Source organism: Pithys albifrons, chromosome 11 (assembly GCF_047495875.1).
Source record: "Pithys albifrons albifrons isolate INPA30051 chromosome 11, PitAlb_v1, whole genome shotgun sequence".
NCBI lineage: Eukaryota > Metazoa > Chordata > Aves > Passeriformes > Thamnophilidae > Pithys > Pithys albifrons.
This window is the reverse complement of record NC_092468.1, coordinates 14826803-14852971: the sequence shown is the minus strand read 5'-3', so window position 1 is coordinate 14852971 and position 26169 is coordinate 14826803. Positions and strand designations below refer to the sequence as shown.

Genomic DNA, 26169 nt, shown 5'->3' with positions numbered 1-26169 from the left:
TAGCACCCTGGTCTTCTCATTCCTTGTCTTCAATGCTATGATGGCCTTGACCCACACTCCTTGCTTCTAACAGGCTTTATCCACCATTTTTTTTTCTTGCCTTGAGGTCTGCTCTAAAGCACAGTGAATTGATTGTTCTACTGCTCTAAGACAGAGCCACCAGTTATCACAAGAAAAGTATCAACAAATTTCCATCTCCTCAGAGTAGAAATGGGCCTGTACCACCATTTACTGCAAGCAGAAACCTTGGATCACATCATGAAATGAAGTTTCACTCTTATTAGTTTGGACAGAGCTGAATGTCACCAAGCTGTGGCACATGAGGAGGTTCACTTCATTAACAAGTGGCCATCACAGTGCATCCTTCCCCATCAGCCTACACTAATTAACCCTCCTACTCAAGACTCACACAACTGTTGGAAATAAGAGGGCTCCATTAAATCACTCTCATCTGAACACATGTATGATCTGGTGCCTTTTAGGACACTTGATATGACTAGCAGATCTCATTCCTGGACATGTCCCTTCTCCTGCTGCCTACCATCTCCTGGTATGTCACTCCCACCCTTTGTATTGTGTCTCACTACTACCAGCAATAAATACTTTTCCTCTGCATTGTCTCTAATCTCTCAGCTCGCAAGAATTACATTTCCAACTCTGTTTCTTCTTTTGCCTGAGATCCACACTGTTCTATCCCCTGCACCATTTGTTCAGAAAATGCTGACCACTCATGGCTCCAAAAAGACCTCCAGGCTGGATGTGGCTCTATTACACACACTGTTTTTCTGCAGTCTTTATGTATGGGGCACTGGTGGTACAAGGAGACAGAACTCTAGGGTGGGGCCAGAGCTACGTCCTGCACTGCACAAACAGGGCAAGGCATCAGTCCTGACCCTCTGACAACATGCCCAGAGGAAAGCATACACAAAAATGCAGTACCACACCATACTTGGTATTATCTTTAGGACTCTGATAGCTTTACAAAAAGAGGAAGTTTTCATTGTTAGTAAACTGATGTAATTTATTTAGAAGCCGTCATTTATGTTTACTGGGCTATGAAAGAACAGGAAGCGTCTGGCATCCACAGAGATCCAGATTGATCTCTCTGTCTCTTCTTGACAAGCAGCCAGTTTTGAGACCTGTCTCGCCAGGCATACTAACACATCCACTTGTTTTCTTCCCTGAGCTGCTGGGGAGACAGAGCTTTGTTACATCTCCAGGGCAAGGGAGAAGTCCAAATCATCTAAGTGGTAAAAAACTGACCAGGCACAAAGACGAATGGTAAAAGTTAGGAAAAATTGCATAGAGCAACTCAAACTGCTGTCCTTTCAGTGATACCATCTCCATGCTTACATACACTTTTTAAAGCAAAGTAAATTCCTAGACAAGAGCAGAATTGCTGCACAGTAAATTTACACAAAGGCAGATGAGATTAGAATCTTGGCTATACACTGTGAAGCTATCATAACTGCAGAAATGAGAGGAGTATTATTAACTATCACTTTTTACTATATAGAACTAGAGAAAAGTTATTTGAAGCGTAAAAATTCTCGCAAAGGGCTGCCATATTTAATAAATCACCAAATCAATTATTCACTGTGAAAATCAATTACTTACTTCAAATGAGAATCTTATGAATAACCTCATGCCCTTTCATGCCATCTAAGAAAGTTATAAGGGAATTAGCTGGTAAAAATTGCCTCACTTTTACATGCATTAAAAAAACCACACAAATAGAGGGACATTCTGCCAACAGAATAGTCTGGAGCCATTTTAATGGAGTCAGGGCATTGCTCTGTATTTACACTGCAGTCAAAAACAGAGCATGACCCATTGGGGTACTACCTACAGTCAGTTATCCAGGTGCAATTCAGAAGCAATTCCACTGAGTCCATGGCATTTCACAAATGTGAAAGCGGAATATAACCAGCCAACTCTACACAACCCCTTCTACAACATGACCTACATTAAGTACACACTCGAACACAATATGTATCTTCACAGGTCAGGAAATATTGCCACAAATCTCCATAGAGACACTTTAAAGTGAATATTGCATAGTCTTGCAACATCACCCCCCGCTCCTGCTTTTAAAGGTTTGGTGGTACGTGACTGTTTTCAAAAACAGCTGCAAGTGCCAGTGCAGTCTGTATACTCCCAGCCACAAAACAAAACCACTCCAGGATCCCAGCGGTGAAAAGTACTTACTGAGCTGTAGAGATATCCCTCAGCGTTCATGGCAACGTACAGACCTGCCTTCACCCCTTGGATTGCCACCACGCGAAGACCCACAGGAATTAGATTGAAAAGGGCTGTGGAAGGAAAAGAAAAGCAGTAAATGATATGGAGATATCACTCTGCATGGCCACTGCTGTTTTTGCCCCAGGCCCACCCCACTCCTTACTCTTCACAAAGAGACTGAACTAGAATCAAACATTCTGCTTCCAGCTACAGGAAAGGACTGCAACCATGGAGCTGATGGTGAGAGGAATTTTTAAAAGTACTGAATTTGGCTGCCTCCCAAATGCCTTAACACACCCATCAGTCTGTCTGATCACTGCCTTTGCAATGCCAAGGCTTCATACTTGTTCCCAAGCTAGTGTATTCCAATGGCTTTCCAAGGGCCAGCTGAGCTGGGGTAACTGCATATAGACATGACTTTGCCCATGGCAAACACAACAACACAACCTAGTTTAGTTCACCCTGAAACACATTTAAGCCTAGTCACACTTTATTGCATTTGCCATATGCTAAAGAGTACACAGACAGAGACCATGGCCAGAAGGATGCAAATTAATTCGACTATGTTTGCCCATGTGGTCCCAGCTGTCAAGGGAATGAAGAAACTCAGGAAGAGATATTGTTCCAGTCCATGACCTGAGCACTACTCCTCATTCAGGAGCAGCACTGAATAGCACAGAAAAGGACAAGATCTTTCAATATTCAATTTTAATGCAGTTTTACTGACTGAAGCATTGCAACCATTTCCTCCAGATAAATTACTTCACTGTTTGACTCCCACCCAGTAGACCCTGTATCTCATTGAAAGACCCTTCCCATGAGAATACACATTAATGTACTGTCAGGCTTTTGCTACATTTCTAACAGTACAGGCTCAAAGATGAAAACCGTCAGCACTGATAAACTGGGCACTGAGGCATTAGCATGACTTTGTTTCCACTGAGATTTCTAGGACAACAGTATTTAGATGCTGCAGGACCCCTTGTTTTTCAGCTTACAAAGAGCTAACAAGACCTTGTCCCAGGAAGCTCAGGATATGGAAAGATAGGCACAGGGTCAGGCAGAAAAAAGTCCAAGTACAATGGAAATACTTCACTCAACATCTCCTCCCACACAACAGCCCTGCAACAAGAATATTTCTTCTGGCTCTACAGTCATGAGGTCAGACTGCCCCTGACATGTTAAAGAAGCATTTCTCATAGCTTTTTAACACGCTCATTCGCAAAAGCCTGCTTGAAACTTCTCAAGAGCTTTGAGGTGTTCAAATGAGCCCAGGGGAGATCTGTGAATGGGCAGAGTGCAGAGCGAAGACCGAGTGATAGAGCACACAGTGAAGCATTTCTATTTTCCAGCTGACTGTTAACAATGACATCCTCTGGTTGATGCATTTTATAGATCACTTACAAATTTTTACGTCTGACACATCACACTGGAACAAGCACAGCACAAAGGAGTCTTCACATAGCAGTTGTGGGGAAAACATCTGTGCCATCTCACAGCCACTTCTTCCCTGGGAGATGGACTACTAATGATTTCACATCAGGATAAAGCAGCTTTTGCTGAAATGTCCTATTCAAAATGCTAGAGCTCCTCAGTCCAGGCTAATATTATTTCTAGTATGACAAGAGGGAATTGAGTCCAGCTCAACATTAAACCCTCGAGCCAAAAAGACTAGTTTGATGTGCATGTGCCAGGTAATGCATGGATTTATTCCAACCTCAAGATGCTTCCCAAGAACCTCCCTCATGTATAGGCTATGAATTACTGCAGGGAACAGAATACAGAAGTGTGTTTGAATTCCCTTCTGGAGAGGAAAAAATCCCAAAACATTTATAGTCAACATGGAGATAGGAGGGAAGAAAAAAAAAAGGGGGGGGGGGGGGGACAAAAAAATCCCTGAAATTGTGGCTTGGTTCTATCCTTGCAGCTAGGGGTTCAGACTACAAAATCTGAACCAAAGTTTGAAGGTTCCCACCATTTTTAAGAGAAAAAGCATAACCCAAAGTGTATGTTAAATATAACAGAAAAGGTTATATTTGACCTAAACTCTTGGTGGATTTGCTTAAAGGTCAGTGGTGGACAGCTTTTCAGAAGTAAAACACGAAAAAACCCAGGAGACAAAGCCACTTTGCTCGAGATACCTACCAGGTGTCTTAGCTGAGCTAGTTTCAGAGTTATCTCCAAAAGGGGATTCATGAGTTCCACTTTCACACGATACCATTTTTTCCTCACCAAATTCTCAAAGAAGACTGGATGACTTCTCACAGTGAGCTGTCTAAAAGGGATGCACCTCAAGTCTAGTGAGAAAAACCCCATCTCTCAGCCTCTTTTTGTGCTTTTAAGTACCATACTCAGTAGAACATTAAAGCATGTGTGGAAGTCTTACTAAAGCAAGCACCTACATTTGTGATTTCATGGGAGAATGTCAACCGATGCATATGGCAAATGCAGTCCATCCTGGGTATTTGTCTGTGGACAACTGGATTCAAGGACAGTGCTACTCCGATACTATCCCTAGACAAGACAAACACACCCCAGTGTAACTACTCAGCATTAAAAGTGTTACCTATCCCTTTCTCCCTACCATGAAGGTCTAAAACCTTCTTCAATTAACAAGTCTATAAGCAATTCCCCTTCCCTGTATTTTCCTCCTACTGAAAAATGGAGCATATTACCGCTAATAATGAAAGAAAATGGCCATCATCATTCATTCCCTACAGCCAATTTGTCTTGCATGGAAAACTTGTGACAGACCATTCAAAGCATTCATTAGGCAGCAAGGTGGTAATAACCAGAATTAGCGGGCGAGAAGTTCTACTTGGAAGCAGCCACATGTCTCCAAATCTCTCTTTCCACCTTTACATGTAAAGGAGCACAGAAACAATCCAATTGTGCTGTGTTACAGTAGGAAGACTGCTGCCACTTCCAAAGGTCCTGGGGACCCTGATGCACTTAGTCATGCCAGAGCATCTCCTGCAACACATTGCAGAGCAGGGGAGCAAGCAGGCAGGCAAATATGACACACAACTGATGTAGTTCAGCAGCAGCTCAAAAATTTTAGGAAGTGAATTTCTTTCTCTAATCAAAAACAGCAGTTTGGGTTACTCAAGATTTTGTAAATTCTCAGAGCTGCACTCAAATCCAGAAACATTTTTATTTTCATGCTTCCAAATGAGTATTTCAACTTGTTCTCAATGTGGAGAAAACCCCTCAATCAACCTCAAAATCAAGATGTCTTACTATTTGTCAGTAAAAAAAATCTGATTAATTTGAAACAGCAGATTTGGAAATGGGGAAGAGGACTAGCTATAGTAGAATAGAACTGGACACAGGGTGTGTTGATGTGAAAAAGAGAAAAATTTAACAAAAGCTTTTAAAATTCTTTCTCTTCTGCAAATGGAACATTTTATATGCCATCTTCAGCTTCATGGAATAGACATGCTTTTTTTACTTCATGGGCAGAACAACTGAAAAAACTAAGACATTGAGTATTTGTACCCCTTTTCCTATTGTTTTCAACTATCAGTAGGCTTACACCTGATCCTGCCTATTGATGATACTACTTTTCGCACATTCCAGTCCTACAACCATGTGTATGTTGTGACTGTTATGTTATGGTAATTTATCAGCTAAAGTCTGAATGCATATTTCACTACGGGGCTGAGCTAACTTACCAAGAGAAATGCAAGAGTAAGGCAAGATGTGCTATATACAAGGTGTGATCCAAGTAGGATGTTGGAATGGAAACCTCCTTAATCTTTTTGTGTTTCTGGTGGGAAAGCCCCACACAATACCCTAAATATGCTGGGCTGTTTCCACCCGGCTTATCCATTATGCACAATTCATTTGCCAAGGCTTTTCAGATGTGGGCAAACAAAGAAGTCCAATTACTCTCATGAAGGGGCATTACCCTGCTCAGTTTAGGAAAGAGCAATAGTGATGCAAGAACTGACAGCAGGAGTCAGCCCTGAAAAACCATTAGACATCGCTGGAAGGAAAAGATACTGCTCCAAGTTCAGGTTCATACATCATACTAAGAACACAAGCAAGGGGCTCATACACCATGAAACTGCACTCCAATTAAAAGAAAATTCTTCATATATCCCAATGCCAGTAGCCAGAGAATGTGTCCCCTTGCTCATACTAAGATGGCATGCCTTTAACAGCATAGTAGAAGGAACAGATGTCCCAAGTGCTGGTTCATGGGAAGCAGGCTGGATGCCCATTCAAATGCCATTAGAACTTGGCTCATGTCTTTTTTTTCTTAAAGTAAGAGGAAATAAATGCCATCAGCTTTCAGAACACACATAAAATGGGCACCAGATAATTAATTTAAAAATTGCTTAAATATTAGCAGTTCATCTTATATAAATAACTGGGTTTTTTTATTAGAACCTTTAATTGCATCAGACGTATTTGAGGGACATGTCGTGTCTCATTTTAAACATTTATTTCAGCAGAGTAAACCAGCCTAGTATCTTTCATGAAAATTATGCTTCCTTTCATAATACTAATTTGAATAATCAGTGTGTGGATACAGAACACAAAACAATGCATGGAACACAGTGTTCACCAGCTATTTAACTGTGCTAGGATGACCTCTGTATGGAGAATAGGTGGTCATCCAGGGGGGGGAAGGATTGTGCTGCAGTCATCGTGAGTGCCCTTCTCTGCCAATGAATACAAGTTAACCAACCCCTCTCCAGGGGTAGGGAAATATTTATCTAGTCTTTGATGAGTTTTGCCCTTGCATAGACTTCTGACTGGCTGGTCAGGAATCTCCTGAAGTACTTTAAAACAGAAAATAGAGAAGTAGATTGCAAGCTGTTCACTTAGACAAGTAGGTTTTGACTTTCTTCTGGTCAAAAATGAAGATGTTTGGAGAAAAAAAAATACAGTCTGCTTGATTTTGCCACTTCAAAAGTGAAAAATGTGATTTCATTTTGAAGCTATAACTGGAAGCTTCATATATTATAAAATGTTCATTCAAACTGAAGATTTATGAAGGAGAGCATGTGGCAAAAAGTTATGCAAAACTGAATAAAGCAAAGTCTTAATTTCATTTTCAGAAGCCAAATATTACCAGGTTGGATTCTATTCCTCTTTTGAGAACCCCTGAGATCAGGTGATGGGGAATTCTTCAGCTTCAAACTTCTCCCAGAAATTTGTCTGAACTTTCCAACACAGCCCCTGATTTTGAGCCAGTGGCTTCACACATTTCAGGAAGATGCCTCCTGTCCCACCAAGCTGCTGAGGCAGGGCTACCATCTCACCAGATAAATTTACACTCAAAGTGCATTTCAGTACATCTATTTCCAATTAAGAAGACTGGGTAGAAGTGGTTCTCAGCACCTTGCCATACTCATCTCTAATGTTTCTGGTGAGATATATAAATTGGATCTCTTTGGGCAATTGGGACCCAACCTCAGCCATGGGAACTCAGGAGGTTCCCCTGCACCCACCGAGGTGCAGCCAGCAGTAGCTTCCCTCATCTCCCCTGTCAGTCTGAAATATTGCAGAACTGCTCTTAAAATTTATTCTCCTCTCCTATTTACCTAAATTTATCCCTGCTTCCATTTAAGCCCATTACTTTGTTGTTCAGTCCTCTCTGACAGATGAGGGTCATGAAATCCCTGCCATCCCTAGCATATCTTCCCATGTTTTTGACAAATAGGCCTCCAGTGGGATTTTCTGCAGCCTGAAAACACCCTATGCCTTCTTTCTTCAGGAAAAAGCAGCTAATACAACCCAACACTGGGTCATTACTCACCCACTAAAGCCCACTGAACTCACCCCATATTGTGGTGTCTGCCTGAGAGTATCACAAGGCCAGATTCTTCTTGTAGAGGGAGACTTGCTCAGCCTCTCAGAGTAAAAGTATGTGTATGGAGGTCCACAGATTCCCCTGGCTCCATATAAATCAATTGCAATTTGCAGTATGTAATTTGTTCAGCACTAGTATATGAGAAAGGACTAAAACCTCACACTTGCATCTGCTACAGGCAAGTTTCTGGTGGATGCATCCTCTTAGGTCATTCCACAAGAGCTTTCCAGCCACCTGCAACTTCAGTCACCATCTTCCCAAAGCCCCTCTCTCATGTATGGAACCTCAGCCCTGAGCTGGCTGCAGCAGGGCAGTCCCACCACACACAGTACTCCTGACTACAGCACTCTGCCAGCTTCTTGGGGATGGGCAAACACCATGGCTGTGGTGCTGCAGACACCTTTCATCCTTGTCCAGGTGAATCTTCACAGGACAATGTCAATGCCCTGCTACAGACACTCCACACCTGCAGTCTAGGCCCTGCCTTCCTAAAGAAATGCTGCCTTTGATCCAACTGGGAGTTTCTTTCAATGAGAGCAAGATTTGTCTCCAAATTAAGCAAGCTACTCATTTCACAAAAGCAGGCAGTTAAACGCCTCCCTGACATCCGATCCTGTCAGATCTCGGAAGCTAAGCAGGGTCAGCCCTGGATTAGTACTTGGATGGGAGACCTCCTGGGAAATGCCAGGTGCTGTAGGTTCTAGTCTTGAGGACTTCACTGTCACTGTCCAAGCTCGCTTGGCCGTGGCAGATGAACCTCAGGACTTAAACGGTGGGGCCAGTTCTGCGCACGCTGTGCCTCACCTAAAAAAAAATCCAGTGCGCAGGCTGGAAGGGCACACCCACATGGGGGGACAGCCCTTCCCAAATCTTCGTTTGTGAAGCCGAGCCACACACACATTTCACAAAGTAGATAAAGTTTGCTTTCATCAATCCTACTGCACAGACGAACTTTTGTTCATCTCTAGTAATGACTTGGAAGACACCTTCCATGCTGGCCAGGTTAGATAGCCCTTGAGTAGCGGTACAGAGAGATTCAAACTACCATAGGATAAGACAACCCAACACTTCAGTCCTCCTCTGCTAATGCCATTTGTGACGAGGATCTGAGCTTAACTGCCCACTCAGAAGCATCAATCTGATGCCTGTGAAATGCAGAGATGCTGCAGAAAATATTCTACATATTTTCTAACCTTTTGAGGAGCTTTGATTTGACAAAATACCTTCTTTTGCAGAAGGAAAATTGACTATTGCTTTACATGTATTTAAACGGATATGGCTCTTGCACATGAGCATAGTTTTTAAACCTGTGTGACTCTGGTTTTGTTGGACAGCACAAACCCAAAGCCTTTGAACAGGGTTTTGGAACATGACCTCCTTTTACAAGGTCATTCAATAGCCTCAGCCTTTACAGCAGCCTCAAAGCATGAGACTTCAGCGAACAGCTGCTTTTCTCCAGCCCAGAAATTCCTGATGCTTGCTGAATTTTTGAGGATAAAATAGTGAAAACAATTTTCTCCTCTTCTCCTTGGAGAGAGAATTCCCCGTATCCTTTACCCACGTGGCATGTGTATAAATATAATCTCCTTTCTCTTTTGGCAGCAATTCAAATCATGGGTTTTATTCTCCACCCCACCCAGATGGCAGTTACAGAATCGGGGCAGGAGGGAAGAAGATTGGAGAGGAAACATATGAAATTATACAGGCAAGATTTAAAGGGGAAGGATAGATAGAAAAAATGTGCAGAAAACAGTTGTCTTTTGCCCAATTCGATCTTTTCAAAAATGAAGCTGCCCAAGTGAGACCCACTAGGTGATGCATTTGTTTGTAATTGGGTTGCAGAACAGGCTAATTTTTCTTACTGTAGTCACTGTTTTCGTCCTTGGTCCCATCAATTGTGCCATCTGGGTGCATCTGCAGGAAGTATTCCTGCTGGCTGAATAACCTTGTCACAATTCCTTTCAGCTGGGGTTCTGCAAAATAATAATAATAATTATTATTAGATATATCAAGTATCACAAGACCCAATTTGCTTTTCACCCATTAAGCCATGAGTAAATGTAAAAGTGCTTGGCAGATAAGACAGCTTTCTGTGATTTCTTTCAATCATGGTTGTAAAGTATTCACGTAGACATAGATGTACAGGAAAATAAAATTGAAATCAGATGAGCAGGTGCATAGTTGGTGCAGCAGAAAGAGTTACCTACCAAATGGGAGTCCTTAGACAGTTTATGTATTCTGAATATGCCACTTGTTCAGAAGAGTATTTGGTAGCAGTGTTGTAAGCAATGTGCCCACAGTTTCTCGTTCTGACTGTGAAGCCAACTACCTTGCTTTCTGTATGGGTGATTCACTATCATGCAGTTCCAAGTTTTATGCCAATGAAAATCTATTTAAATCACTGGTATTATAGTGGTGTAAACCCAGAGTAAGTGAGTGTGAATCCAACTGTGTGGGACTCCAGGAGCAAAATTCCAAAAGGAATAGATGGAAGACACCTCCAAAACTGACCCATGAAGCACTTATGGGCACCTTAAAACACCTCTGTGTTAAAATCATGCATGCCCCCTCCCCCCCCCCCCACCTTCAAAACGTGCCACACACTCTGGTAGATGAGAGTCTTTGTCTCTAGCAGGGTCCTTTCCCAGGCCCTGTGTATTCATGAGCCAGCCATGTCCTGGCTAGGGGCTTCCCTATTACCTCTGCAACATCTTATACCTTCCTGCTGAAGGGGAAAAGGAAAACAGGAAAAAAGCAGAAACAATTTAAACTTCACATGACAGAGGTATGCAGCTTTACCACCTGTCTCCCTGCCATCCAACCAATCAAACACAAATTAAGTAATCAAAAATAAATTCAATTGTAATCATTCTAGTCTTAATATTTGTCAGAGGCATTGTTGCTGAAAAGCAAGTGAGCTGGCTACACGTGACCAGACACACATGCTGGAGGATAGAGATTCTCCCTGTGTGACAGGAGGTTGTGCTTCTATGCGACCACCCACCAAAAGTAAATAAATAAGACCCAGTTATTGCTGGCTCAATGGACAGGAAAAAGTCCAGCATAGCATACAAAAATCTCCTCAGCCTCCTGCCTTTCATGCCTCTAGTGAGGCTGTTTAATAAGCCATAGTCATTACATAACTGCGGTCACATTGTGTGTGTTAAGTGTTTCCATGGGGAGCCCCGTCTTGCTGTACAGCTCCCCTTGGAGGGAACCCTCAGCCTGCTCTCCTGCACTCACAAATCCGCAGCAGTAGCAGGACCTCGGAGGCTGACAGGCTGCAGGTGTAAAAGATTTCAGCTTAGGCAAACCCTCCACCAGCCAGGGGACAGTCAGGTACTATTGCACAGTTACAAAAGCCAGTGAATAAATCAGTATCAGCTGGTTTCTATGCTGCCTTAAAAAAAAAACCCTGATTTCAGCACAACGAGTGCTGTAGGCTGCAGCCAGGCTTTCTCCCAGCAAGACTCAACTGCAGGACAGTAAATAAGTACAATTGTACTGGCCATCTACTCAGAACCAGTGTTGGTCAGGCCATTATATGTCAAATTGACACTTGGATTGAGCTCAGTGTTGTGCTCTCTTATCTAATTGAATTACCTTTTGTTGAATGCAGAAACTTGATTTAACTTCATTTTTGTTAGAAAAGCACATCAAAGCTAGAGGATATGAAAAGCTGCATTCTCAGGCACAGATGACTGCACCAACTTCCTCAAGCCTGTCCCCTTCCTCCCTTTTATCAAATACCACAATAGCAAAGGCACTAATAGGCACTCTCTGAGACACCTACATTTGAGTCCCTGAATGAATCTTAGCCTCAATTTTACTCGCTAGTTAAATTTTAATGTTTAAGTACTTTGCACAAAATGGAAAAGCTCCCAGAAGAAGAGATTTGGAAGATGCTGCTGCAGTCTGAGGCTTTCTATGTGCTGGGGAAGTGGAGAGGTCTCGTCTTAAAGCCCCTTCAGTATAAGAGGAGTGGGGATATCATATCTTTTCTTGGGAAGATTGTTCAGCTACAGGATAGAAGGCCTTTCCTTCCTTTAGGAAACTATACTTCAATCATGCAAATCATCTTGGAACAACATAAAAATCTCTCACACTTTTACTAAATAGCCTACCAAGTAAAACTTTGATGAAAACTGGTCATTATTAGGAGCTTTATGTAATTTTTAGAGTTTAACAGAATAGCACCCAAGACGCCCCTGAGACCCACCTGCATCTTTGCTATGGATACAAAGACTGTAGCACCAGCAGGCTGTGCCACCATAGTAAACACAGAGTAAAGCCCCATGGTCCCTTTTTTTTTACTGACCTGACACAGATATATGGTCAGCTTCAACAACTGCCCTCTTCATAATCCCAGGCTTTTCTGAGTTATTGCCTACCTACAGACAGTTTGGAAGAGAAATCTTATCTTACATGTGGTCTTTTTTCTTTACATGACCTGGTTTTCCTGAAGTTTGAAGCTCATGCCCAAAGTCAAAAGTAAAACTCAAAGGGAGTAAAGAGAGTCGCAGCCATACAGACATTCCTCCTCCTGGCCCTAACAGTCTGACAGCAGCAGAACTCCTGTCTCTCCTCATGGCACAGAACCTCTTCTGCAGAAGCATCCCCACCCAGACTCATTTAGAATGCCCTGTAGCACCAACAGAAAAATGTCTCTTTCAGACACCAAAGGACCAAAAGCACTTCAAAATCATACAGGTCCCTCGTTACCTGGTTTCTGCATTTCCTTGGGTCACTTCCTACAGGAGAAAAACACTGGTGGGCAGCTGCACATTTGGGTACCCATCTGAACTAAACACAGAGGCAGTGCAGAGAGGTTCACAGCCAGCACTGAGCACTCTGCTCTAACCCAAGAAGGGTTGGAGGCGTTGCCAGGACAATGGGTGATTTGTCTCACATGGTACAGCCATCTCTGCACCTGAACTGGGCTCTCTTTGCATCCCAGAAAACAACGGGCAAGTCAGGCCAGACCCACAGAGTCCTAAAAACACCTGCATCTCTCCAGTGACTGCAAAGAGACCAGCTCAAACACAAACAGGTAGGCAGGTGACAACAGCTGATAGAGTAGCTGCTTCCGACCAGGGAACCTCGTATCTTAAGTCCAGGCATAAAGTGAGACACTGAGATTTGTCATTCATACAGCAAGCAGTGTGGCTGGGAGGCCTACACATAAAATTTTAGGTAAAGGCAACTTTTAACACAGAACAAGGATCTACCCATCTTTCTCACTCACTGCAGAATTGTCACCTGAACAGAGAACTGTATAATCACAGGAGAGGAATTTTTCTGCTAGCCCAGAGGCAAAACTCTGCACGTGACTTTTAAGAGACCTACTTTTGCCATATCACATATTTTAACATCACTTCTTCCCATCATAGTCTTGCAGCATTGCTATCCCTTATGCTACAGCAACCATGCTGAAAACCTCAGTTTACAGAAAAAAACCTCAAAACCAGTAGGTCTCCTTGTAAATTAAGGATGGTGGGACACTGCGAAGTCAAAGCAGGAAGCAGAAAGACAATGAAATAGACTGAGAACTTTTCAGTTTTGCAATAAAAAAAAAAAAAGAGAAGCACCCTTCCCAGCAGGCAATACTAATAGTGCTTATTTGAGCACAGTGGGGAAAAAAATAAAATAAAACCCCACTACCCGGATACTTTTATTTGCCTAAACTTTCCTCAATGATATGGCTCCAGGCTATAATCAATAAGACAAAGAAGCAAACTATAAAAAAAAAAAAAAGAAATAATGCAGCACAGAGAAGCAAAAACCCTTCTGTGAACATTTTTGTTCTATAATTCACAGAATTTACCACAAATCAAACTTAAACCTACTCTCTAACCTCAGCCTTGCGTAGCAAGGGGGACTAAAATCCTTTTGCTTTTTAAGGAGCAATACTGCATAACACACTTGGGATAAACCTATTCCTCCCACTCAGGCTACTTTGTACATGCTTTTATTTTGCTGTAGGAACAGTTTTCCCTGAAAAAATAGAACTAAACTAATGTGGACAAGACTTCAGCAAAACCTTAGTGTCTCCCTAAACACAAAGTCAAGTACTTCAGAATGGATTTAAGAGAGATTTATTGCTGCCTTGATCCCAAAGTACTGACTAAACAGAAGAGATTTTCATGCAGTTTATACACCCAGTGCAGACCCCATGCTACTAGGCTTCTCATGGAATAGGCACAGAGATATTTTTATCCATATTTTATAAGCAATACTGCTATACTTTAGGATGCTTACTTTAAAGAGCCTGTTCTGATTGCTCATACAATATTGTTGAGGGTTCAGAAGTACTGGAAAAATCTCAGTGAACCCTCTCCTTATGCAGATGCAGTAAGCTCAAATCCTTTAAATGTGGCAATTCCAAACGACCCACAGGAAGATCATGCCCAGGAAGCATCCTCAAGGGGCACAGTCACAGTGCAAAACAGAACAATGAGAGTAACACAGAACAAGAGCTAATTCATGACTCTACTCCTAGTCTGCAGCATCTGCCAGACTGGGCACTTTCCCTATGGTGAGGGCACAGCTCTCACCTAATGATCCTTCTTAGAGCAGTCATTCAGTGATCCACTCACTGCACAGCCTCTGAAAGGCATCCTGTTTGCTCCTCTTTCCACAGACCAAACTCATCACTTCTGCCTAGCCCTTTGACACAGCTGAGGCTAACTAAATCATGATCTGACTGCTAATCTTCTTGTCTCTACTTAAATGGTAATGTGATGCTGCCATTATTCACTTCAGCTGTCCTATTGCTGAGCTTTAAAGTCATCTCAGTTCACTGTGAGCTGCTGTTTTCTGCCTTAATGTGCAGTGATGTTTCACTCTCCTGGGGCTTGCCAAGGACATGATAGTTGTAGGGTGCTTACATATACTTTGATCTCCAGGGATATGCTCACTAAAGGCTAGGGAATCATGTCCAAATTAGCTGCTCTGCAATCACATCCCTCACCCTCAAACTGCAGGCATTGCTGAGGGTATTTTCTGGGTGCTATGGGGCAAAGAGCAAGAACACTGACTGAAATATCACTGGCTCTTTAATGACCTTTTCTTTTAGTCCTCCTATTTAGAGTGAATAAAGAAGTCACCCCCTAAACTGGAAAATGGAGAATATGCAAGCAGAACAACTCCCCTTTATGCACAGAGGAGCTATGAGGTTATGCAGCATTTAACAAACCCCCAGTGAAGGCACTAATTCTCGCTTATTCCCATCAGCATGGCAGTGGTACAAACCCCTGGGGGAGGAACGCCACATTCTTACCACCACTGCAGGGGAGCTCAATTTGATCCAAAACCTGAGTTCTGGAGGACCAAAGAATAGGGCAGAACACTGACTTCCAGCTGCAACTCCATTATGGAAGGCAGTCTGTCATGGCCCCGTTTCTTTCAATCCACAGAATGGCCCTTATTACAGCAATATGGTGACCTGAGGCTGCAGCAAGCCAGACCCCACTTTGCCTTGGACTGCAAAACCCAAAAGGACTCAACCCTACACATAGAATTCACCTTAATCTGGACTCTTCAAGTCAAGGGCAGGGATCTCAGAGGGGCTGCTTTTCAATGATCTCTTGAAAAAGATGAAGGGTTTAGTGACCTTTGAAGGATTTGAGCCACTGGCTCCAAGAATTCTTGCACCTTACAGTGATGCTCTGGTTGGCAGGCAAGCCTCCACTTGAGGTTGCTGGTGCAAAACTGCTTCTAAATCCACTCCAGAAGTTACTGTGCTGGGTGTCAGCAGTACTCTGTGTGGGTTATGGTATGAACTCTGAAGCTCTTGGGGTTACTCACACAATGAGCAGTCAAACACCAGAAAACTCTGCTAGCTCAGATGAGAAGCAGCCATTTTCTATTCAGCAACCTGCAATAAGGTACAAGGAAGGTACGTACGGTGGAATTTCAACAGAAGAGTTGCCTGTTTGTTTGCTCTCTTTTACTGCAGCTCAATGCCTTTGCCTGGTTTTAGCACAGCAAGGCTGTCAGAGATGCCAGCAGCAGGCTCCAAAAACAGTCCCTCTGGTACTTGCTAAGGACATCGGTCTGGCAAGGGAGAAAGCATCTCCAGCATCATCTGAACCACAGCCTGGCATGCTGCTGACTCCCTTCTGTGCCTGTGCAACAGTTTTCCTGCGGATGTGACTGCAAACATGGGAACTGCAATACATCTCAGGAACATATTTCACCTAAATGTTCTTCAAACATTTGTTTATTGCAATTAAACATTTTGGCCTGGAATTTAAACATTCCATTATTTTTATTTCCCCCCATTCAGGCTGCAGCTGTCATAATGGGAGGTTGATTTATGACTCACCCAACCAACACTCAAATCCTTAGCACACCAAACCCAGCGTGCAAGTCAGAGCATAAACTGCTCCTAATTTACTTAGATTAACTCCACATTTAAAGTGCCACTGCAGAAACCACAGTATTTCTCCCTTGAAAAGGATGGGTTCCAGAATACTCAATAAGCCAAATATTGCAAACACATGCAGACAGAGGACACTGAAATCCCTCCTTCAGAAGTACAGTATTAATGAAGGCTTGTATTAAATCAGCACAAAAGTGCATCAGCAAGCTCCATGAAGATAACTGTGGTTCAGCATAGAACTTAGGGATGAAAAGCTGATGGAGATAAATGTTCGGGGTTTTTTACCAGCCAGGAGCTATTAAGTTCTCCAGGGTGTTTGGAGTTAAGATGAAGGAAGTGGCTGTCTCAAATTATATGCATCACTGTCGGCGTAAGTTGAATAGCTCAACTTACTACAAGGATTCACTGAATCCACCCAAGCTGGGAAGCTCAGGAATAACACTTGCAGCTCTGATAGGAGCTGCTGCCCTTGAAGACCCAGGGGTGTGTTTCCCCAGCCAAACATCTCGACTAGGTCTCCCAAGCAGTGAGCATGGCAGACTGTAAATCTTCAGCAGACACTGCACAGCTGGCTGAGACTGCACCTGCAGTGAGTCACGCACAGAGCAAGTCAAAGTACCCTCAAGTCGAAGTACTCTGAGCCACACGCAGGGATCCCAGAGGACACTTTCAACTGTGTCACTCGGGTTCAGAGGTGGGAAATCCAGCTGCAAAGTACAGAGCATTTTCAGCTCCCACGGGAGCCACAGCGCACAAAAGTGCACAGGTGGAGGCAAGGCCTTTGTTTCCCAGCTTCACATAACATCTTATACAATTTCTGTGGCTAAACTCAGAAAAATTGTTTGGAGCTGAAGGACACACTCTGCCAGGATGGGCTGGACAATGTCACCTGTAGCATCCTGAGTAACAGGCAGGGAGGGGGAAAATGACCTGCAGAGCCAAGGGAGGTGAGTGACATAGGTGAACATTTGCATTTATTTAGATGTTTCCTCATGCTGCCTGCACAGAAGTCAGGCCACAGTGGGCAACAGTAGCTGCCCAAGCATGGGGGGGGCGGGGGGGCAGCTCTGTAGCGGTGCCAGGTGTTCAACCCCACCTTGCAGAGCTGCCATGAGCCCCTTCACTTTATATACTGCCATGGGCTTAACACCTGGGCACATCACCCAGCCTGTGAGTTGGACGAGAGATGTAAACAGACTGACTGATGCTAAGCCTTGTTCATGAGGTCTGTTACTCTAGGGGCAGCAAACAGTTGATCCCAGCTCCCTTCCCAATGATGCAGAACCCTGCTTCAGCAGAACATGATTACAAGGGTTAGTGTCACCCTTCAATTACAGAGCATTTATCAGGAGAAGAAAATGACTCTGGGACGATAGGGCTGCATGGAATACTCATGTATTTACTCATCTCAAGTGTGACTCTCCACCCAAGGCTAATAACTACAGGAAACAACTGGTGTTTCCAGGATGTATTACATTAAATAACAGGCTGTGCTGGCAGGGACAGCTTCTACGTTTGCAGGACATGCTTCCAAAAATGACATTTTCCTCTCAGAGGGATGATGGGCTCATGCCGATGACAGCACCCATCAAAGCAATCACCTCCTGTCACCATCAGTGAGTCACTAGAGCAGAATGGCACCTTGTAGGCAAAAAGAGCATCCAGAGAAGTGATTTCCTTTCCTGTGCTGGTGCTTGCAAGAAGGAATAGTAATTAGTTCTCTAGCATGGAATACAGCTGCCTGCCTGCACCCCTCCAGTATGCCTGCATTGCTCTTACAAAGATTAGTCCCTCCAGGGAAGTCTTATTTCTCAGTTGTAGAGTAGGTGGAAAGGATATGGTTGCATGGCACTGGCATTTATGCAGGCCTTTCCATATCCAGGGATTCAGCTTTACACAAATGTTAACACAACACAGAGGTAAAGGACAAAGAAAGGAGTCATATAAAGCATTGAAAACTGAAGTGCAACATGGAATCACTGCTACATGTCTCTCCCACACTACCCTTTTTCTAAGTGCCTATGGATGTTAGAACTTAGCGAAGTCACCCTGCAGTTCACTCACTCTCCAAGATCTGGATCTCATGTGATAGCAACCTAAGGTCCTAGGCTCAAGGATAAAGAGGTACAAAGTCTTGGATGAATTTTCCTAGAAGGCAAATGCCAAACTAACATACATGACACATGAGCTACCCATTCCGCACAAAAGCCAAGGACAAACAGACATCACCAGCACTGCAGGGCCAAAAGAGGAACACAAAGACCACTGCCAGATGAAATAGTGGGATAACAAGTGGATGAGAGCTGATAGGCTAGCTGCTACCAGGTATTTTGGCACAAAATTGTTGACTACCTCTGGGTGAAACTGTCTAGCTGAATATTTTGCTGAAAAGTTCAGAGTAGGAGTAGCTAAAGCTACACACAAATTCAATCTCATTAACAGACAGAAAGAGGGAGACCTGAAAAGAGTGCAAGTTTACATTTTTATTCTTTCAACACAGCATTTTGTTTGGAATTTTAAGGAAAACAATGTTAAAAGAGTCAGAGATGAAATTCAAAGTTTCATTTTAAGTACAACAAAATATTGCCTTGCATCTGAATCCTCTTCTCCCCAGAAACTTCTTTTATTTGACCAGAGAACTAAAAAAATCAATTCTTCATACAGTTACACTCCTGGGTTTGTCTTTGCCTCCCCTAGGATGTGGTTTATGTTGCTCTGTTGATCCAGTGTGTTTCAGTAGCAGACAAAATTTCAAACCATTTCCCTTTCAAGAGCAATTTTCTACACCTGTATTGACTTGAGCTCTGATAAGAAAACCAAAGCCAGGCAGGAACACAAGGCATAAAGGAGAGATGTGGGGCTGTTCCAGAAATTATGCAGGATGAGCTTTTTCAGCTAAAGGAATTTTAAAAAATGAGAAATTTAATGGAAAAGAAGTTGTAGCTACAGCTCCTGAGCTGTCGTTTTCTAGCGCAGTCAATGCCTTGGCTAGTGAAGGTTAAAGCTTGCTCATAAGTATGGATAGCAGAGCATACAAATTGTATTATTTATTTTGAGGAACACCCGGCAATTATTCCTGACATATTGTGTAATTAGCCAAAATTATAGCATATTCACTGAGAGTGAAACAGAGGATAGCATAAATATTATGTGAGAGCCCACAGTCACTGAACACATTTCATTGGGGTACAGTTGTATCTCCATGCACCAACCATGTGCCTTTCATGGGGGCTTCTCCCTGGCCCCCATGGGCTGTGCCAGCTCCTGAGCCAACATCAGGAGTAAAATCCAGACTTCCCCCCATGCCAGCAATGAGAGCTCAAGAGCTCCATGAAAATTTACGAATGGGAATACCCACACTACAGACATTTTTGACAGAGGGAAGATTGAGTTCAAAGCTCATTCCAGAAAAGAAGTTCTATGATCCCAAGGGAGGTGGAAAGGCAGGCTCAGAGGATGTCTGGAGAAGCTGCTTGCTGGGCTTTGCTGCCTGGAGCTGGCAGGAGGGAGAAGCTGAAAATTAGCTCTGCCTTCCTGCCATGCTTGCAGCACCTCTCACCCTGCATTTTCCCAGAGAGATGCTTTCCTGTAGAGCCATATGTCACCCAGGCATTTCCTAAGGACTGGTCTGGTGGGTCAGAAGTCCTGGGGAATGTTGTGGCAGCACTTTGCCATGGGTACAGTTAGAAAGACCTTGTTTTGTTTTCCTGACCCCAACATGAAACATAAAACTTCTTCACTATTAGTTAAGGAGATTTCTTCCTGGTTTCCTGCAAAGGTTTGGTTTGGATATTAGGCCATTCTTTCTACCTAAAATTTGCTCTGTGAGAGGATGTAAAAAAACAAGTTTAAAAATATCCTTCTGGGGAATGTGGATCTGGAGTCAGTGTAGGACTGAGGCTTGACTAATCAACAGTGGGTGTCCCTTTCTGCCTTGCTGCTGGACAACTATGACTTGGTGGCATTAACATGCTTCTGCACCCCAAGTTTTCGAAGGGCTCCATGATAGAGTCTCCAGCTCCCCTCACCCTGAAGTGCCCCATACAAGGCACCAGATCACTAATAGTCCTCAGATGAGCAGGGCAGACACCATCCCTGATGTTCACGCCTGCCATGGCACTTTGATTTATGCTATTCTCAGATGCTAAATCTCTCCATTTCTCCCATCTATCCAACAGACCTGAAATACTGCGGAAACTCTGAGAAGTCCCTCACACAAACAAAACACACTATGGAAACAACTACATCAATCTTCCACCCTGCTCTGAATCTCTAGCAAAGTAAATTCATTAAAACAGAAAATGGACAGAACATACTAGCAACAAGCACTGAGCAGAAATTAATCACTTCAGGTGCTATCGGTCTTGGGGAGGGAATCTGGTCCTACCAACACCAGCTCACAGAACTGCCCCGGGTAATCACTGGATGACAACTCAGGATAAGATCTGGGTCCCAGTGTCACTCTGCAAGCTTTCAATAATACCAAGCAGGAAAATCCTCTTTTACTACAGTACTCCTCATGCAATCTCGCAGCATTTTCCAAGGAGATGAATGAGTGAAACTTCTTTATTTAACAGGTAATGGGCTGTGATGTGGAAAAATTAAAGCTTGAATCAGTTGGGTTGTATTACAAGAATTGTTTTGCTCACTGCACTAACTCAGCTTACACATTTCTGCAGCAGTTTGGAAGCAATTTTGACCCAAAATTATGATGTTACTAAATTTCAACCAATCTTACACAACACCCAAATGTATAAAGAAAATGTGCTGCTTGTGCTACTCTGGTCTGAAACATTACACTTTGAGGAGCAAGAACATGCTAAAAATGGCCAAAACCCGCCATGTGACTCAAAGTTCTTTCCTGCTGCTTTGTGAAAATACACCTTTTTTTATCTGCATCATGATTTTAATTTTCCATCAGAGCCAAAGGTTTCCTTCAAACTAACAAAAACACTCACAGTGTGAGAAAGCCATCATCTACTTCGTTGCAGCTGAAGCTCTGTTTTAAATAACACTGATGTTTTATTGTTCATCTCTCAATACAAACACCTCATTCCTGATGTCAGGCAGCCCCAAGGACTCCAGCGAGACAGGCAGGTTCATCTGCCACCCAACTGCTGTCTTGAGAGAGAGCTGCAAACAGTGAGCTCCCTCTCCAGGGATGAGCATGCTGACAGTGACAGTGCAGATGGGAGTGAAAACAGAAAATCTGCCTCTCCAAAAGGTCTCTGAACAGAGCTCCTGCTCCTCCACTGACTACGAGAGCACAGAGAGAAGGAGCTCTCAAACTTCACCCGGCGGTTTCTAGTCATTCGGGAGCTCCTATTGGGCTCCAGCTCTAAAACCTAAAATTTATTTAATGGAAAGCAGAGATGTGTTTTTGAAAAAAAAAAACCAAAGAAAAACAGAAGACATGTTTAAGGAAGTGAAGAATGTAGGAGTGGCACAGAATGAAACCAAATAAAAGGCAAAACAAATGTTTAGGAATGTTTAAATAATGATGCTGTGTGCCAGCCAGCAGGCAGAGCCTGTACTGACAAGCGTTATCACCACACTACAAAAAGCCAGCAGAGAACTGCCGGTTATACTGAATGCTCTGCCAGCCTTTTTAGCCATAGAAAATCCCCACAAGAGTGTGACGTGGATCACCACAGAATGACCGCACCAACGGCTGCAGATCGATACCAGAGGCTGCCAGCAATTCACATCAGCTCCAGTTACAGGAGCTGTGCCAGGGAGAGCACCAGCTAGGGAGCACGTGGATGGTCCAATCCCCTCACCTGCCAGCCTGTGATCCCTGCATCTCTGCAGCCCAGCAGCTCCTCAAGCCCCCAAGGAGCATCCTTCAGCATCTGAAACACAGGCTGGGCCCCCAAAGCCAAAACCAAAAAGCTTTTTGCTGATTTCTACAGTGTTTCCATTTTCTGGAACATGTGAACTGGCTTTTTGCAGCTTGGTTTCACTTGGAGCAGCACCATCCGCTTGACCTTTTACAAACAGTTTTGCTTTGGGGAATGAATGAAATGTATTTATTTGGCAGCTCAGGCAACATGGGTGGCAACCGCTAAGCAAAAAACTATCTGTGCAGCCAGCAACGGGAGGGGATGGCCAACTGTGTTATTCTAGTTAAACACCAAGTAAGTGAGCATGTTCTGTTAACCCCAACCTCTTTTCTTCCTTCATTTCAGTCCAAAATCCTTAAGGTATTTCAAAAAAGTAACATTTCTGGGGAGGGTGGGACTGAAGGGGGGGGATGGTGTTTATCTTAACTGCAATAAGGTTTCAGTTGAGAAAGAGAAACAAGTAACAGAATTACATTGCCTCTCTGCGGATACTTTTCCAGTTCACAGCATGTAGCTGTCCACTGGATGTAACATATGCCCTTAACAGAGCACGCTGCTGGAGGGAAGGTAAAGACAGGAGTGCCAAGGGGAGAACTCTGCGCAGAGCACTCCAAGGATGCTGCTGTGGGATGTGGAAGAAGCGCTGTGCCCTCCATCACTGTAGTCACTGTAGATAGCTTTGGATCTTTATCCTCAAATACAGCTCCTGCTATTGGAAGCAACCCGTTATTTTCTGACATCTATCAATGAAGTCACGCACTCCAAACATGAACTATCACACTGAAAAGGCCTCAGGAAGAAAGATGGGGAGTGCAGGCACATGGAAGCATTACTGCTCCTCTCCTTTCACCACAGCTGCCCACCTTCTGGACAGTGAAATGCCACAGGTCTCCAACTGAGAGCTTCTCTTTGGGAACATGGTGGTGCCAAGCACTACCCGAAATAAGAGTTCATTTTTCTGCTTGGTAACACTAAGGAAGGGGCACTGATGCAAGTCAGAGTGAATTGGACAAAATTCTCCCTCCTCCCACATAAAACTTTAAGTAGAATAGATACACATGCTGCTAAGAAGAGAGAGGAGTTGCTATTGCTACCTGCCCCTCGTCCTGAGCCAAGTCAGAGTCTGCACAAAAGCTGAATACTCCTCCAAACTGAAGGGCTCTGCCTGGAGCAGCACAACCCCAAACAGCATCTCCTCAGCAGGACCCCTGGGACTGCAGCAACAGTGACCTCCCCATGACAAACCCACAGAGCAGATCCAAGAGCAGAGCTGTGAAAACCCATTCTGTGATGATGCCACTCTCAGCACTAACCTTCATCTCACAGTGCAGCCTATTCCACGGGAAAAAGGCAGAAAGCAGAAATTACTGGAGGTGCTGCATGTAGTCAGCCATCTCCATCATGCCAAGAACCAGCCAACAGCTCATCCCTGAGGAGGAGGAGGAGAAGGGATCAGAGCTCAGGGCTTAGGCCACTACCCTGCCTCCAAGCTCATGGCTTTGCCCCTCTATCACCTTTAGTCAGGCCATCCTGGAATGAACACAGGACAGCAGAGGTGTTTAATAGGTTCCAGGATGCATCCAGATGAATTTTCTTGGCAACTACATAAGCTCCATCATGGTTTCAGAGAGACCCAGTTCAGTGCTTGGAGCAAGCACAGTTCTTTGTCTAAGCTGCAGTGTGGGGGCTGGAAAAGCCAGAGTGAGTGGTCTGCCTGAACAGTGAATCCCACAGTCCTGTTCCACAGCTCTCTAGAAAGCTGCCTTCTGCTTTACCATTTAAAAATGTGTTGTAGCTGCTATTTTCAGACAGTACTCTTAAGAAGATGTAGCCCCACAGTCCTGCGACCATGCTGCACAAATTCAGTCTCTGCACCAACTACCTCAAAGTACAAACCCTGCTTTAAAAATAATTTATTCCAGGAGTCCCTGCAAGTGCTATTTGCTAGATGAGAGGTACAAAGTATGTCCATAGCTCTACTACAGCCTTTAATAGAGATGCAAAGTAAAACCAGCCTCTGGAAAGGCCAAGTTATTTTGGGATTCTACCATGTCAGAACAGGGCAAAGGTAAAACAATAGATGTAGTTGTTTACTCCATGTTCAGAAAGGCAAACACATTAATATGAAGCATATTATGTTAGCCAGGAAACAGATATGAACCACTTATTAAACAGGAGAACAGAGTATGAAGGTACTGATAGACTGCAGTGTTTGCAGACCAAGCACTGATAATTTCAGTACAGGTCACTTCTCAAGAGATTTCCAAGCTTAAGACACAACAATAATGCAGCCATGGCAATGACACTACAACAACACATGGAGCATATGGAAAACTATGTGTATTTAAAGGTTAGTTCTTTGGAGGTTCTTTCTCTGACCTGTTCTCTTCTGTGTTCTCAGTCACCTTCTGCCAATCCATGGAGCTTGCAAACTTGAAAGGAATGTCATTCTTGTACATGTTTTGCTTGATAAAATTCTTGCTTTGATTTTAATAATAACAATAACAAACCACAGCTTGGTTTCAACTGTGTGGGAGTAGACAAATCCCAAAATAATGTGCACATGACTGTTCAGAAGGATGGATCAAGTGGAACAAATGACAGAGAAATGAAACAAACGCCTACCTGGCCTATCTGGCAGTTCATGGTATGCCCATTTGCAGAGGTGAAAGAAAAGCAGATAAGCCCAAATGTGTTTGCACTTGCTTTCCACCATAGTGAGGCTCATGGTTCTGTTTGTCTCTCAGACTCTTCAGCTCCCATGGCAGCTCTGCTCTCCACACCACTCAAGTTAAGCTGATAATTTGTTTTGATAATAGATATATTATCTGTTAAAATTTGCAGTATCTGGTCTACTGAAATTCTTATAAATTCATGCTGAATTGAGCAAAGCAAAGAAGGAAGAAAATCTTGTCCTAATTTTGGAATTTTTTATAACTCAAGATTTTGGGTTTATATTTTGAAATAGTATTTCATTTAGAAGTATACACAAAAATTAAAGAAAAATGCACATATTAAAATAGTCCAAATGAAATTGCAACTCTTTCCCCGCCCTCAAAAAACCCTCAGTTGTACCGGTCAATGATAAACTGTTTTACATGGATCTTTTATGGGAAGGAAAAATAATCACTCATGAACCTCTTTTTGCCCTGACTCTTCCATTTGGCCGGTGATGGAGGAATCAATCACTTGTATTGCTTTAATGGTGAACCTCCTCTGCTGGCTAACAATTTCCACTGCTCCCACAAGCACAGCTACCCCTGAGGCCATGGGGACAGAAGATATCTATCCTTCTTGGAGCTTGGATGACTTCCATGGATTTTTTGGCATCAACCATACTGAGTACCAGTACAAAGCGGCTTACTGACTGACATGCTCGTCTATAAGCTGTGTTTGAAGTGGGCTGGCAGCTGAGTTTTCCTGCTCTGGAGAAATCCAGGTATCTGCAGCTCTTTCCCAGACTTCAGAGAAGGACATCTCAGGGTTGCCATCTGACACACACCCCCCTCCCCCCAGTAACCAAGCACAGCCACACACCGTGACAGTCACCACATCTGCAAGTCACGAATGTGTGTGATACCACCCCCAGGGATCAATCTGATAAACGAAACCCATCTGCCAAGCTGTCACAAGCAGGGGGGAGCCTCTTCCTCTCTCCCGATTATTCTGGCATCCATTAGCACCTGCGGGTACAGAAGGAGTTTCAGCACCAACGGCAGTCCTCAGCAACGACAGACTGCCCCAAACAAGGAGGACGCACACCCTCAAGGCTGTGCCCTTCTCCTTGATGTTATTTGGCTGGCATCTTGGCATCTATGCCCTCATCTCAGCTAGTACTTCTACAAGCTTTTGCTGGCCAGGCAATGCCAGGATTTCCA

The 26169-nt window shown here is 43.6% G+C and overlaps 1 protein-coding gene across 3 annotated transcripts in view; it reads right to left on the bottom strand.

The window, feature by feature from the left end:
- Window positions 1–26169, bottom strand: part of FGF12 (fibroblast growth factor 12) — a 224131-nt gene that overhangs the window by 68033 nt on the left and 129929 nt on the right. For all 3 annotated transcript variants that reach the window (XM_071566436.1, XM_071566435.1, XM_071566434.1), the window contains 2 exons: window positions 9928–10038; window positions 2209–2312 (listed from right to left, as the gene is read on the bottom strand). In XM_071566436.1, the coding sequence (XP_071422537.1) occupies window positions 2209–2312; window positions 9928–10038 (215 nt within the window). The remainder of the gene's footprint in view (window positions 1–2208; window positions 2313–9927; window positions 10039–26169) is intronic.